A 14,056-nucleotide genomic window follows, 5' to 3' on the forward strand; every position below is an offset into this window, starting at 1 on the left:
GGACCTGTGTGACAGTGGGATTACATACCCAGGAGCCGGGTTACCAGGTATTGCAGATCCTGTTGTAATGCCCCACTTACATGTCCTTGGACCTTACGATTCGGTATACAGCTGCCCAAGACTTCGATCTGCTAGCATCTGCGTCTCTGAACCTGAGGGCTTTCTCTGACTCCTGGAGCCTGCTCTGCCTATAAATAGGGCAGGCAGAAGTCTGGGAAATTAATTCCTTCCCTGGGACTCAGAGTCAACCAATGACTGAGCGGATTTATGGGTAAATGCCCCAGCTCCCTCATCCTTCAAGTGGGTTAATCTGAGGCACTATGTCTTACACTTCTCCAGAGAGATTAACTCCAGTTGCTCACAGTAGTAATTTGCTTAATAATGCACCCTTAATAGGCTTCCTTCGGGCCGGCCCCGTGGCTTAGCGGTTAAGTGTGCGGGCTCCGCTACCGGCGGCCTGGGTTCAGATCCCAGGCGCGCACCGACGCACCACTTCTCCGGCCACGCTGAGGTCGCGTCCCACATGCAGCAACTAGAAGGATGTGCAACTATGACATACAACTATCCACTGAGGCTTTGGGGGAAAAAAAGGAGGAGGATTGGCAATAGATGTTAGCTCAGAGCCAGTCTTCCTCAGCAAAAAGAGGGGGATTTTAGCATGGATGTTAGCTCAGGGCTAACCTTCCTCACAAAAAAAAAAAAAGGCATCCTTCTCTTCTGTCTCACTTCCCCACTCAGTACTTGGTGTTTCCTGGAATCATCTCCCTAACAGACTACTCAAACTTAAATTCTTGTCTCAGCATCTAAGACCCTGGGTCACAGGATCTATACAGACCTGTATGGCCAGTTTGCTCTCAGGGTATCTGCACCAATTCATACTCTCACATAAGGGTTCCTCCTTCTCAACAACCTTGCCAATTTTTGGATTCATCTCATAGTTTTATTTTGTTTCTCTGATTACTAGCGAAACTGAGCATTTCTTCATACACTTGTGGGCCAGATGGTTTTCTCAACTTCGGATTTCCTGATTATGCTCTTTTCCATTTTTCTATTGGATTATCTACATTTTTCTGGATTTGAAATATTTCCCTGTACATTCTAGATATTAATTCCCTGTTGGTTTTAGATGGTGCAAATGTCTTCTCCCAGTCTGTCAAAGCATCTGCTAAATTGTATCTATCATGTCCTTTATAGACCATTAACTTTGATGTAATAAAATCCTTTTTTAAAAAACATATATATGTAGTTCACGCTTTTGGGGTGTCTGGTTTACAAAGTTATTCCCACACCAAAGCCACAAAGATATTATTCTCCATGATCTCCCTTTTCCTATGCCAGTACCATGGTAGTTTTATTACTATGGCTTATTGCATAATATCTAGTAGGGTGAATCCCTCCTTGTCACATGTCAGGTTCTCTGGAAGCAGAAGCTGAGATGGACTTTGGGATGTAAAACATTTATTAGGGATTAGCAGCTGTGAAAGGGAAAGGGAGGAAGCAGAATTGGGCAGAGAAAGAAACTGAACTAAGATGCAGGTTGACAAAGCCTCAGCCAACCTAGGGAAGCACTTTGGAGCAAGTATTAACCATCAGAGTGTCCTTCATCATGCTGAAATGACCAGGCTTTTATAGCCTGCTTGCCCTCAGTCACCACATCCTGGCAGCCCCAGAAGAATGTGACCTTGGCAGGACAGTTCTCAGCAGCTGAGGCTGACCCTAAAGCAACTGGCTGTGTAGTGACCTCACTACCCGCAGCTAGGTGGCCAGTTCTTCCTTGAAGAAGGATCTAGGCTGCATCTGTGTCTAACATACGCTTCTTTGCTCTTCTTTTTCAAAATTGACATCATAATTATTCATGGATCTTTATTTTTCTTTATAAATTTGGAAGGTTTTTTGAGTTCCTTTGAGAATTTTGGTTGGAAAGGCACAGAATGCATGCCATTCAATGTGGGGAGAACCAACATCCACTGGGTAGTGGAGTGCCAAATAGATGACATTTGAGTGGTGGCCAAATAGAGGACAGTCTGGAGAAGGGGCTGCAGAGGAAGCAGGCTAAGGAGGCAGCCAGTTTGGTCAGAAGATCGGTAAATGTAGAGGGGATCAAGAAAACAAGTAAATATATTGAAGTCAATATAAAAAAAATACAAAAGCCTGGTTTCTCGCTGTCTAAGAGGGATTTTAAAATAAGGAGCAGGGAAAAGCTTACAAGTATTAAGAGGTGCTGGATTGGAATTGACTGCATCAGTGTGAACTCATGGCTTTTAAATATATTTAGAGATAGATTAAAAAAGTTATAAATATATGTGTGTGTATGTACGTACACACATACATATACATATTTCCTAGCTCTAAAAGCTAATAGGACCTAGAAGCCATGACACCCCAGTAGCAGTGAACACATCAAGAACCCAGATCTTGATTTCTAAATATTATCCTCCACCAAAAGTAATCAGGGCTTCTTGGAGAAATGGCTGATTCCAGAGCGCCAGAAGGGAAAATAAAAAATGAGCCTATAACATCTAGTTGTACCAGAAGGTAAGGAAATGCTTATAGAATGATGGGGACGTGACAACAGGACAAAGAAGTCAGCTTGAAGGGACCCCCACTGACCAAATCTGGGACAATCTGAGCATGAAAATAAATAACCACAGCAATACATTACAACCCATTAAATGAAATAGAAGTCCATGAGTCCATATTGAGATAAGTAAATACATAAATAAAAGAGGAGAAGGGAAACCTCTTTCTTACATTAGAATGTTAACTAGTAAATGCAGAAGAAATGATAGAGTAAGAAAATCACTATTTGACCATCATCATTGTGGTGAGTGACTCAAGCAGGAGTCATTAATGGATGTTAAGGCTGGTGGATGAAGCGAGGGACAGGATATTGGCATAATCTCAGAATATTTCCTTACAAAATACTTATCAAATACAAAGGAAACAATGGTGATTTTATGGTGGAGAAAACCACTTGACCAGATGAGCAAAGTTCTCATCACAGCCGTGTGAAGAGCTGACATCGTGAGCCCCCGATGAGATGCACTCAGAAGATCCCAGCCTCATTTCTGTGGTTTTCCTATCAAAATGTATGGCCTGAGTCTAGTCACGAGGAACACTGGATGGATTCAGTCGAGGATCACCCTACAGAATGAAAGTCTTGTTCTTTTTAAACTGTCAAGGTCATAAAAAACAAGGAAAGGCTGAGGAATTGTTCCAGATTCAAGGAGACTGAAAATACATAACAATTAAATTCAATGTAAGTTCCTGGGTAGGATTTTGGGCCAGAAAAGGAAAAGAGACATTGTTGGGACAAAGAGTGAAATTTTAATGGGGTCTGCGTAGTACCAATGTTGATTTCCTGACTTGTGGGGCTATATGATGGTTATGAAGGAGAGTGTCTTTGCTTTGTGGACACACACACTGGATATTTAGGGGTGGTAGGGAATCGAGTTTGTAGCTTTCTATCAGATTGTTCATAAAAGGACTCACAACCACCAACAAAACCATATATATATATGAAAGATCCACAGAGAGAGATCTACAGAGAGAGGGAGTGAAAGCAGATGTGGTAAAATATAACAACTGAGGAATCTGAGCAAAGGGAATATGGAAGTTCTTGTAACTTTTCTGTAATTTGAAATTACTTCAAAATAGATATATCTATTTTTTAAAAACATGAAAACATATGTCCACACAAAACCTTGTACACAAATATTTATAACAGCATTATTTATAATAGTCAAAAGTGAAAACAATCAAAATATCCATCAACTGGAATAAATAAAATATTGTTTATCTAGATGATGAAATATTATTTGGCAACAAAAAAAGAAGGATGAACCTTGGATGAACCTTGAAAACACTGCACTCAGTGAAAGCAAGTAGTCACAAAAGACCACAAATTGTATGGCTCTATTTACGTGCAATGTCCAGAATAAGGAAATTCATAGAGACAGAAAGTAGGTGAGCTGTTGCCAGGGGTTGAGGAGAGAGGTGACTGCAGAGTGACTGCTAATGGATACGGAGTTTCTTTGGGGCTGACGAAAATGTTCTAGGTGATTGTGGTCATGGTTGCACAACTCTGTGAATATACTAAAAACCACTGAAGCATACACTTTAAATAGGTGTATTTTACAGTATGTGAAATATATCTCAATAAAACTTTAAAAGAAAAATAAATTTCACACATACACACACAACATAAAGAAAAGCCATCAAGTTTTCTAGGCCTGTGGCACACGGGCAGACACAGGCTGAGAAAAGAGGAACTCTGAAAGTCTTTTACAAAGCAAGAACCACTACATGAGTAGTTCCACCAAGTGACAGGGCTTCCCTTCTGTCTGTCTAGGTCTTGTCTCTCATTATAGGTCCCATTTCCCCTAGTAGTACAGGAGGCAAAACAGTGCGAAGGTTAAAGAGCTGGCCCTGCAGCCAGATTGCCTGGGTTCGAATCCAAATCTACTATACCTTGTGTGACTTTGGGCAAATTACTTAACCTTTCTGTGCTCTGTTAAAAAATGAGGATAATTGATTGGATTGTTGTGAGGAATAAATAACATAAGCCATGAAAAATACTTTAAAAAGTATCTGTTGGAATTCATTAGAAGTTGACCATGTTCTTAACAAAGTCTCCCATTAGGATGCTTTTCTTCCTTAGAAAGCCCCAATCCACTGCATCCTCCCATTTATCTGAGGTCATTGCCCTATTACATGCCACGTCCAACTAATCAGACACAAGCTTGCTGTAATACTGAGCTACCAGTCCTATGGTTAGCAGAGTCTACCCCCATTCTCCAACAGTCCTTTTCTGTGCTCCATTTCTCCCCATCATCCGCCCATTGTGAGAACTACAGAACAGGACTCAGAGTATGCTGCTTTCAAAGGCCAAGGTCATTGCTGTCACTTCTTCATACTGGCACAGATCAACTCCAAACTGCACAAGCATCTTGGTTTCCCGTCACCCAACAGACTGGACAAGCAGATGGGACCTTAGGAAGGCCTAATCATGAGAACTGATACTCGTTTCACACTAACGATGTGCCAGCCACTGTACATGACTGTTTTATTTCATCTTCACCCACACTCCATCTTGCAGACTATTATCCTCTTCCACATGAGGAAACTGATGACCAGAGAAGTTAATTTGTCAAGGCCACACAGCTACTAATGGATAGAGCCAGTAATCCAATCAAGCTCTGTCTGTCTTCAGATTCTATTCTCTTAACCACTGTGTTATATTGCTTGACCCTCCCTAGAATGGGAAAGAGCTTGCAGCTAAGGCCCAATTTCAGGGTAGCCAAAAGAGTTAGAGGCCAGAAATTACGTCTTAGATATCTATATGTCCTCAGTGCCTAGGACACTGCCTGACATACGATAGGAGCTCAAAGTATTTGTCAAACTGCTTAACTGTGCAGTGGAACGTCATCTCTCACATGGAATTAAATGAATCCTCTGCATGCAGAGTCCTGTTTCTACTTGCAGGACAATTTGGAGGGTTTTGGAGTCAGAGAGATCGTAGAATTCTTGTTCTGCTATTTGGTAGCTTTGTGACCTTGGACAAAGGCACTTAACCCCTCCGAGTCTTAAATTTCTAATCTGGAAAATGGAAAAAGAAGTTAAAATTACACCTATTTTATGACATTGTTATTCAGATGGAATGAAATCAAGTTGCAATGCTAAACACACAGTTGGTACTTAATAAATAAGTTACTATTATTGTCCCCTTATCTTTTCTTCCAAATAGGCCTTTGTGAGAGGTAAACTATATGTTGGTTTCCAAAGTAAAATAAGTAAAGCAGTAATTGCAATTCAAAGTGGAGTAGTGGAAACAGCATTGAATTGGGAACTGGGAAACCTGTCTTCTGGCGTTTGTTGCCCTCCATCTACCTAGCAGCTATGTACCCTTGGTCAAGTCACTTTACTTGTCGGGGCTTCCAATTCCATACCTCAAATTAGAGGATCCATACCTTATACTAGAGTTGATCTCTGAAGCCTCTAGGATCCTCTTAATCTATACATCTAAGACTCTTTAAGAGATTATGTTGAGGAAATAATACCCGTGGTTTGATTATTTTTAAACAAATTATATGGGATAATTGGAAAATACATTTACTATTAACTCATTTTAGAGTTACATGTTGTTCATTTATTTGAAATTTTATGAAATATATTGCCTCCAAAAACCACAGAAACTTGGTTAAAAGCTACAAAAGACTCAAACCTACCACCTAGTGGTGAAGAAGAGAAGTTTCAGGTTGACGATAGATGTCTTGCCATCACATGTGCAGGATGGCCGTCCATAGCAATCTTTTATCTCACGTTTGTCCCCTCCTCTCACCACTCAGGATAGTTTTATGTACATAGAAATTCAATACTTCCTGACAGTACTCTTAAGCCAATGAAATATTGTGGAATTTTGAGAATTGTGGGAAAATCATTGGTTTTAAGATTTGGGGAGCAGAAGGTGCTTTTCTACTCATACCACTATTCAAACCACTCCTACCCAAGAGGCCCACTCAGTCCATCTCTTTATGGATAAACACACCGCTCCACAAGTGCCTGGTTCCTAGAACCAGGACCACTACCTTTGAAAAGACATAAATCAATACACCAGTGGGATCCTTGATGTCAAGTATTTAAACGACTTTGTTTTACTTACTACAGAAGTTAAAATTAAGTCTTCAAATTTAAATTTAAATATCTAAAAGCAGGAATGCAGCGTCCTTAATCTTAAACCCCAAAGGCAGGGAAGAGGCCAGAATCCTAGGGTACTGGGCCTACCGGTAAAGAAGAATCTATTATTGGTTTTTTCTTTTGGTTTTGTATTCCGCCCCCGCCCCCCTCCCCCTTCCTCCTTTCCCCTTTCTCCTTTTGTTCCGTCTTTCTTCTCTCTTTTCTCTTTCTCTCCCGAACAGTCAAGGAATTAAGGTTAGCATTATGTTTAAATGGAAGAGGTAGTGCCCTACGCAGGGTGATTTAACTATTCCAGGTTTTCACCTGAAAATCCCATCGTCATTGAAAATATCTGAGTCTTTTCTGAAATATGGAATTAAGCTATTTTCCAACACTCTGCTTTAAGTATTGTTCATTAAGCCTTCTTCTGAAAAACCACTCTCTCACTTGAACACAATTTTCTTAAAACATCTTTCCACACAACACCGGAGGGGTTCTGAATATGCCAAAACTTGAGAATGTCGCCCATAATCAGCCTCGCTAGTTTTTTGTTTACTTTAAAACGTTTGATTTCAATTTTTACTGGGTTTACGAATATTAGCTAAGTCTTCCAATGACTTAATAAAATGCATCCTTTTTACCTGCGAAAACTTTAGGGCTCAGTGCCTCCACGGGCATCCGGGCATTTATTCTTAACTCTGCTTCTTAAACAGGCTCCCGGGAGGAGCAGCTCCGACTGAGAAGTTCAGAAAAGCAGTTACCATGGAACCTGCAACAGTTGGTGTCGGGCGATAGGCAGGTTGGAAGTGACAGATGAAGCTGGTTTAAGAAACAAAAAGCCCCGGGAAGGGAAAGGAAGGGGCAGCCGCGGTCTTGGGGGACAGTGCGGCGGCGGCGCGCCAGGGCTGAGCTCCGGCCGTGACAAGGCGCCTGCCTAGGCAGCCCGAGGCGGCGGCCGCCGCAGACCTGCGGGTCGCGCGGCGCTGCGTGCGGGGCGGGCGCGCGCCCAGGCCGCCCCGGGGCTACGCCGGGGCCACCGCGAGGTGAAGCTGGCCCTGCCCCCGCGCCGCCCCCGGCAGGAGGCGCGACGCCCAGGCCGCGGGTGCGTGCGCGGCCCCGGGCGACGCGGCTGGGCGTGCGCGGGGCCGCGGCGAAGGCAGGGCCGGGCGGGCGGCAGAAGATGGCGAGGGTGTGTAGGCGGCAGCAATGCTCCGTTGAGAGACGCGGCTTTCGGCAAGAACTGGACTCGTGGCGCCACAAGCTCATTCACTGTGTAGGTGAGACCCTCCCCCAGCCGCCTCCGGCCCTCGGGCCGCCCCGCCGCCGACCGCCCCGGACGCGGGAGGGAGCTGGGGCACAGGCAATTGCTGCTCCGGCCCGCCCGCCCTCTTTGGCTCCGGAGCCCCCCCTCCCCCACCCCCCGGAGTGCGGGCGCGCGCGACCTGCGGGCGGGCTCTCTCCCGGGCGGGCCGGAGCGCGCGCCGGCCCCTCCCCTCCGCGCGCCCTCCCCGGGGCGGGCTCTCGGGCGGGAGCGCGTGCCCTTCCCCTCCCCCTCTCCCTCACCGCCCGGCGGCCCGGCGCCGCTGCAGGCTTATTGTGGAGACTTGCCCCGCGGCGCTGCCATTTGGCCGGGGCGCCGCCGCCGGCCCCGCACAGCCCAGCTGGAGGACGGGGGGCAGCGGGCGTGCTGGGCCGCGACTCCACTCCCTCCTCCGTTCTCGCCGGCGCCTTCCCCGTCCCGCGCCGCCCCTCCCCCACGCGTGGCGGCGGCGCGCACCCCCGTCCCCGCGTGCACGCGCGGCGGGCGGGCGGGCGCCCGGCGCTCGGGCGTGTGCGAGGCGTGAGGTGGAGATGGGGGCGGAGGGAGCCGGAGCTGTCACAGGCCCCGGGTCCGCCTGACCGAGCCAAGTGGGGTGTCATGGCCGCGGGGGGCAGCGGCTGCACTTCCTCTGCGGGCGGAGGCGGCGGCGGCGGCCGGGGAGTTAATCCTCGACGCTCGGGTCGGTGTGTGTGTATTTGTGTTCGGTGTGCGCGCGGCGGGGAGGAAGGGGGGTGGGACCGGGTCCGACCGAGAAGCCGGAGCGGGGTCGCTCTTGTCTCCTCCCGGGGGATTTGCCGGAGCCGCCGCCTCTCCAAGAGCCCCGTCCGCCCCCCGCCTCCCGGACCTCGGGCCGCCTCGGGTGGCTTTTTCCCCGCGGGCAGGAGGGAGTGTGGACGGGGGCGCCCCGGGAGGGGCCGGGCGGCCGAGCTGCGCCTCTCACACTGTGTGTTTTGTCTGTTTTTCTCTCCCAAGGTCCCGTTTCCCTCTGTGCGGCGGCCGGCGGGACCATAAGGGCTTAACTCATATATTTAACCCCCCTCCAAAAAGTAAGTGGCCCGTGTGGTGTCTCCGCTCCGCCCGCCGCCCCCTAGCCCCGGTCCATCCTTGTGTCTGACTCTCCTGTCCTCCAGCATTGTTATTTCCCGGTCTTTGCTTCGGTGCTGCTGCTGTGTGGGGAAATGCTCTCTCGTCGTTCTCCGCCCCCCACGCCCAGTCCTCGGGGAGGCCCAGAATTCCAGCCCTTTCCCTCTCGCCCCCACCCCCCTGGGGAATATTCTTGGGAACCTGGTCTTCCCCGGCAGAATCTAGGAGATTCTATCCGTTCGCTTGGGCCCCTCATCCCCTCCTTCCCGACAGGGTTTCGTTGGAAGGAATTATGCAAATCCTGCTTTCTGGTGTCCATTCAGCGGCAATTTCATGCGGTGAGAAGTTCTCTTTGTTGTGCGAGGGGGAGAACAGACACTGATTTAATAGACATATCTGTTGGGGGGAAGGGTGGAGGGGGTGTGGAGAGGCTCAGTTTGGAAGAATTACAGCACTTGGTTAGCTCAATGTCTTTGTGTTTGAGCTTTCTGGCTTGACAGGAGGGTATGCCCTTTACAATGTCCCACAAGGGATGTTGTCTATAATAGATTAAAAAGCAAAACTGAAACTTTAGACAAGTGAAAAATAAGGTAACGTTTACTTAGAGAATATAAGCTTTGCCATTTCTGCAGTGTTTCATTATGAAAATGTGTGTGAATGTTGTTAAGGATTTAGATTGTAACATCAAAATTAATACAGGCAATAATGCTTTAAGGTATCTGATATTACTTTGGTTGTCCAAAGGTTAAAAGTACATTTTAAAACATGCTTGTGTAAATAGTAAAGGCATGAGTCAGTTTTTTTGGTATAATTTGTCTTGTGGATATATTTTAAAATTTCCCTCCTGCCAAGCCAAGTCCAGCTCTGCCCTCCAGGAATGAGCCTTTTGGTTATCAGTTATCGTTTGCTCTGTCTCTGCTTGTTTTATTCTTTTAAACCTACCGTACATTTGCTAAAATGTTACATCAGCTTAAGCATTTTTTGAGTTATTATTTGTAACCGTCAAATAAGAAAGCTTATAAAAGGCATATAGGAGGTTTTGAAAAGCATGAAATTAATCAGTTTTCAGAATTGTGAGTTAACATAAAATCCTAAAATTATTTTGAAGAATTTTTAGTTATTATATTTGATTTTTTTAGTGATTGTTTTTTTTCAGTAGGGCTTTTTAGTTTTTAAAAGATGTTAAAATTAACTATAACCTCATAGATTTCTTAAGTTATTATGGCTTTAGTTGAGATGGTTTTAATGAGTTGTTTATCTTATTCCAATTCTGTTTGCCTTGAATCCTTGCCTTCTGCCTCAGGCCCCCTTATTATCAGTCATTGCTGGTATTAGTGGTTAGTTACTGCTGCTTGACAGGGTTTTTTTTTTTAATGACTAATAAAATTGTTTTGTAAATATATGAATTGAATATAAAATTTTAGATTCATTTTTTGAAGGATGATTTTAATATGATGATTAGTTTTCTTAAAGCATACTTTTAACTCCAAATTTCCACTTTCGAGGTAGTAAAGTTCAGGAGATATTTAGAGTACAGAGTACAGAGCAGTATTTTAATCTGAGTAGTAATATATAGTTGATAATCTCCAAACTAAAATCAATTGGGTCTCATATTTTCTCTTTTATTGTATGTAATTTTGTTCTTCAAGAGGAGAGTTCTGAGTAAATCAATTATAGTGTTAACTTTCTATATTTGAGAGAGCTGGTAATGATCCCTTATATTCAGTCCAAAAGTTTGTCACTAGCAGATGTAATAATTCCTGTTTTATTTTAATGGGGTTGGTTCTGAACAGTTAGCCTTCTATTTGATTCTGTTGACTGATTATCTTAATACTTTAGGGTCATTTGGTTTCTAAATGGTAGTTAATTTATAGCAGTCTTTGGTTTAAAAATGAATTTTCATTTCCAAAATCTAATTCTCCCTTCTACTTTTTTTCCAGGGATGAGGTTGGAGGGGGAGTGTCAGGATTGTGGAGGTGGAGGTATTGGTCTTTCTGTTATTAGATTTTAGTTGAATTGGCGTTAGTAGCAGGTTCAGGCAGTGATTATGATTAAGATGGGTATTTGGTAACCAGGTGATTATTGAGGGGTCCTCTGAGTCTAGGATGATTGGTCCAGGTTCCAGGAAGATCGAGGTTCTCTCGGCTGTGAGTGTGATGTAACCTATTGCTTGGCTGCTCCTAATCCTTGCCGTATTCTCAAAAAGCTCTTCCCATTGTACAGAAGGTTGTGATTTCAGCTTAGCTCTAGCTTGGCTGAAAAAGGGTAGCACGATGAGTCGTTTTGACTTGCAGAGAGTTATTTCAAATTGCCCTAATTCCCTCAAATGTGTTTGTAGCTGGAACAATTCTAGGAAGCATCTGAATAATGTCATTTTTTTCTTTTAGCCTTATGGGGCTACACAGAATGGCCTGGAATTTCTTCCAGGGTGAGAATGAGGTATTCAGTGTCTGTGGGGGCTTGCCACTTCTGAATGCCTGGTGCCTCATCACTTAGCTACTTGTATTAGTGCTGTTTTCAGGAACCAAGGAAAGGCAGTTAGGTAAGTACTTACTTCATTTAAATATTTGTTAAGCATCTGCCTTGTACCAGGCACTTTGGGCAAACAGATATTGGGGAAGCTGCCCTAACCTTTAGGAACTTTTAGTCCTTGGAGAAAACATAGTATATTCAGTTATAGTACAAGGCAAAATGTGGCATGTGATGGTGCAAGCAAGTGCTAGGGGTATTTAGAAGTGAGAAGAATCTCTTCAGATGATGAGGGAAGGCTTCATTTTGATGAATATGGAAACGGCATTCCTATCATGAGAAAGGAATGTACAGAAGTGGAAAAGGGACAAGAATGAGTTGTTTATTTAAGGTGCAATCCATGATTCGTGGGGGGGGGGAAATATAGGTGATAGATTTTCAAAGGTAGGTTATATGATTTTCTTATGCAGGTTAAAAAATGGAGTCTCTTTGTTAGGCAACTTGGGGTTTGCAGTACATTTCTCTCCGTAGCTCAGAGGAGGAATGTTTCTTTATATAAGGATTCCATTGTGGAACTCGACAATAATGATACAGATTGTTTTTACAATCGTCTTGACAGGGACAATATTGTCATCCACAGCAGTGTCTCTAAGTAAGGTCATGTGGAGGCTATACCTTATTCCATTGCACAAAACCTGTTTTTGGAATTGCCTGAAATCAGTGGCATATTCTTTGGATCTCCTTTATTATTGGCAAATTTTCATCCTTAAAGGTTGGATTTGGTATTTGGAAATAGTCAAAAAGTATTTTCTGTGGCAAAGGTATATGTAAAATAATGAAATTGGTTTCCTGGTTCACATACTGGCTCTGAAAGCTCAGCAGAGGGGCTTGATTTGTTTCGACGTGCCTCTGAACTTCTCTCTTGATTCTTATTTCCTTTATGTCTATCCACCTGCTGTATGGAATCTGGATATTGGGTAGATGTGAATAAACAAAGCTGTTTGTTGTAGTTTCAAGTTAAAAACTTAACCATCACTAAGCTCCACATTATTTCCTACTCTATTTGCAAATATTTTAAAAATCTTTTTAGTATTCCATACACCTGCACATTGCTTTTGGGATGATTCTAGTATGAACTATTAGCTCATTTTATTGACTGTCTCTTGTATGCAGGAAGTATCCCAAGTACCGTGGTCCATACCCTGAATTTTTTCTTTATTTTTCAATATAATTTAGGTACCATAAAATTCATCTTTTTTAAAGTATACAATTCAGTAGTTTTTAGTTTATTTACAAGGTTTTGCAAACATCACTACTTCCAGAACACTTTCATTGCCCAAAAAAGAAACCCCATACTCATTAGCACTCATTTCCCATTCCTCCTATGACCCCTTAGCAACTACTAATCTACTTCCTATTTCTGTGGATTTGCCTATTCTGGACATTTCATATAAATGTAATCATACAGTATGTGGCCTTTTGGGTCTTAGAACGCTTTCAGGATTCTTCCATGTTATAGCATGTATTGGCACTTAATTGCCTTTTTTTTTTCCTCCGCAAAGCTCCACTAGATAGTTGTATGTCATAGTTGTACATTCTTCTAGTTGGTGTATGTGGGACACCACCTCAGCATGGCTTGAGCGGTGCGCAGGTCCACGCCCCGGATCTCAACCAGCGAACCCTGGGCTGCCGAAGTGGAGTGCGCGAACTTAGCGCTGTGCCACTGGGCCAGCCCCACTTTATTGCTTTTTATGACTAAATAATATTGCATTATAGGGACATACTACTTTTTATTCATCAGTTGATGGGCGTTTAGATCGTTCCTACTTTTTGCTTATTATGAATAATGCTGCATTGTCAGCATTATTTTTGTGGACATTTATTTTCACTTCTCTTGGGTATGTACCTAGGAGTGGAATTGCTGGGTCATATGGTAACTGTGTTTTAACTTTTTGAGGAACTACCAAACTGTTTTCTAAAGGGGCTGCAATATTTTACATTCCCACCTGCAGTGTATGAGGATTCCAGTTTCTCCACACCCTTGCCAACACTTGTTATTGCCTGTCTTTTTGACTATAGCTTTCCTAGTGGGTAGGTACAAAGTGGTATCTCATAGTGGTTTTGATTGGAATTTCCCTAATGACCAATGATGTGGAACATCTTTTCATGTGCTTGTTGGTTATTTGTATATCTTCCTTTGAGAAATGTCTATTCAGATCCCTGGCCTGTTTTTAAATTGAGTTATCTTTTTATTATTGAGTTGTAAGAGTAGGTTCTGAATACTAGATCCATATCAGTATGTGATTTGCAAACTTTTTTCCTTGTTGTACCCTCAATTTGAGAATAATTACAAATCACAAGATAAACTGCAGTATACCTTGTGAGGGGAAAAATGGATATAGTAATGGAGTGATCGGAGTGAACTAGAATTACTCAGGAAAGACTTCCATAAACATCCTTTTCTATGAATTATTAAAATTGTTAGTTATTTGATGGAGTTGTGTGACA

General features: G+C 43.7%; 1 protein-coding gene across 7 annotated transcripts in view; it reads left to right on the forward strand.

The window, feature by feature from the left end:
• The first annotated feature begins 7,839 nt into the window (after positions 1 to 7,839).
• Positions 7,840 to 14,056, forward strand: part of LCOR (ligand dependent nuclear receptor corepressor) — a 126,351-nt gene continuing 120,134 nt past the window's right edge. The window contains exons 1-3 of one of the 7 annotated variants that reach the window (XM_058543644.1): positions 7,862 to 7,948; positions 8,969 to 9,042; positions 9,353 to 9,417. In XM_058543644.1, the coding sequence (XP_058399627.1) occupies positions 9,372 to 9,417 (46 nt within the window). In that variant the 5' untranslated portion in view covers positions 7,862 to 7,948; positions 8,969 to 9,042; positions 9,353 to 9,371. Of the gene's footprint in view, positions 7,953 to 8,266; positions 8,680 to 8,968; positions 9,043 to 9,352; positions 9,418 to 14,056 lie in introns of those variants that run through there. The other 6 variants (XM_058543643.1, XM_058543645.1, XM_058543648.1 and 3 more) reach the window with 6 other exon arrangements.

This window comes from Diceros bicornis, chromosome 6, assembly GCF_020826845.1.
Source record: "Diceros bicornis minor isolate mBicDic1 chromosome 6, mDicBic1.mat.cur, whole genome shotgun sequence".
NCBI classification, from domain to species: domain Eukaryota; kingdom Metazoa; phylum Chordata; class Mammalia; order Perissodactyla; family Rhinocerotidae; genus Diceros; species Diceros bicornis.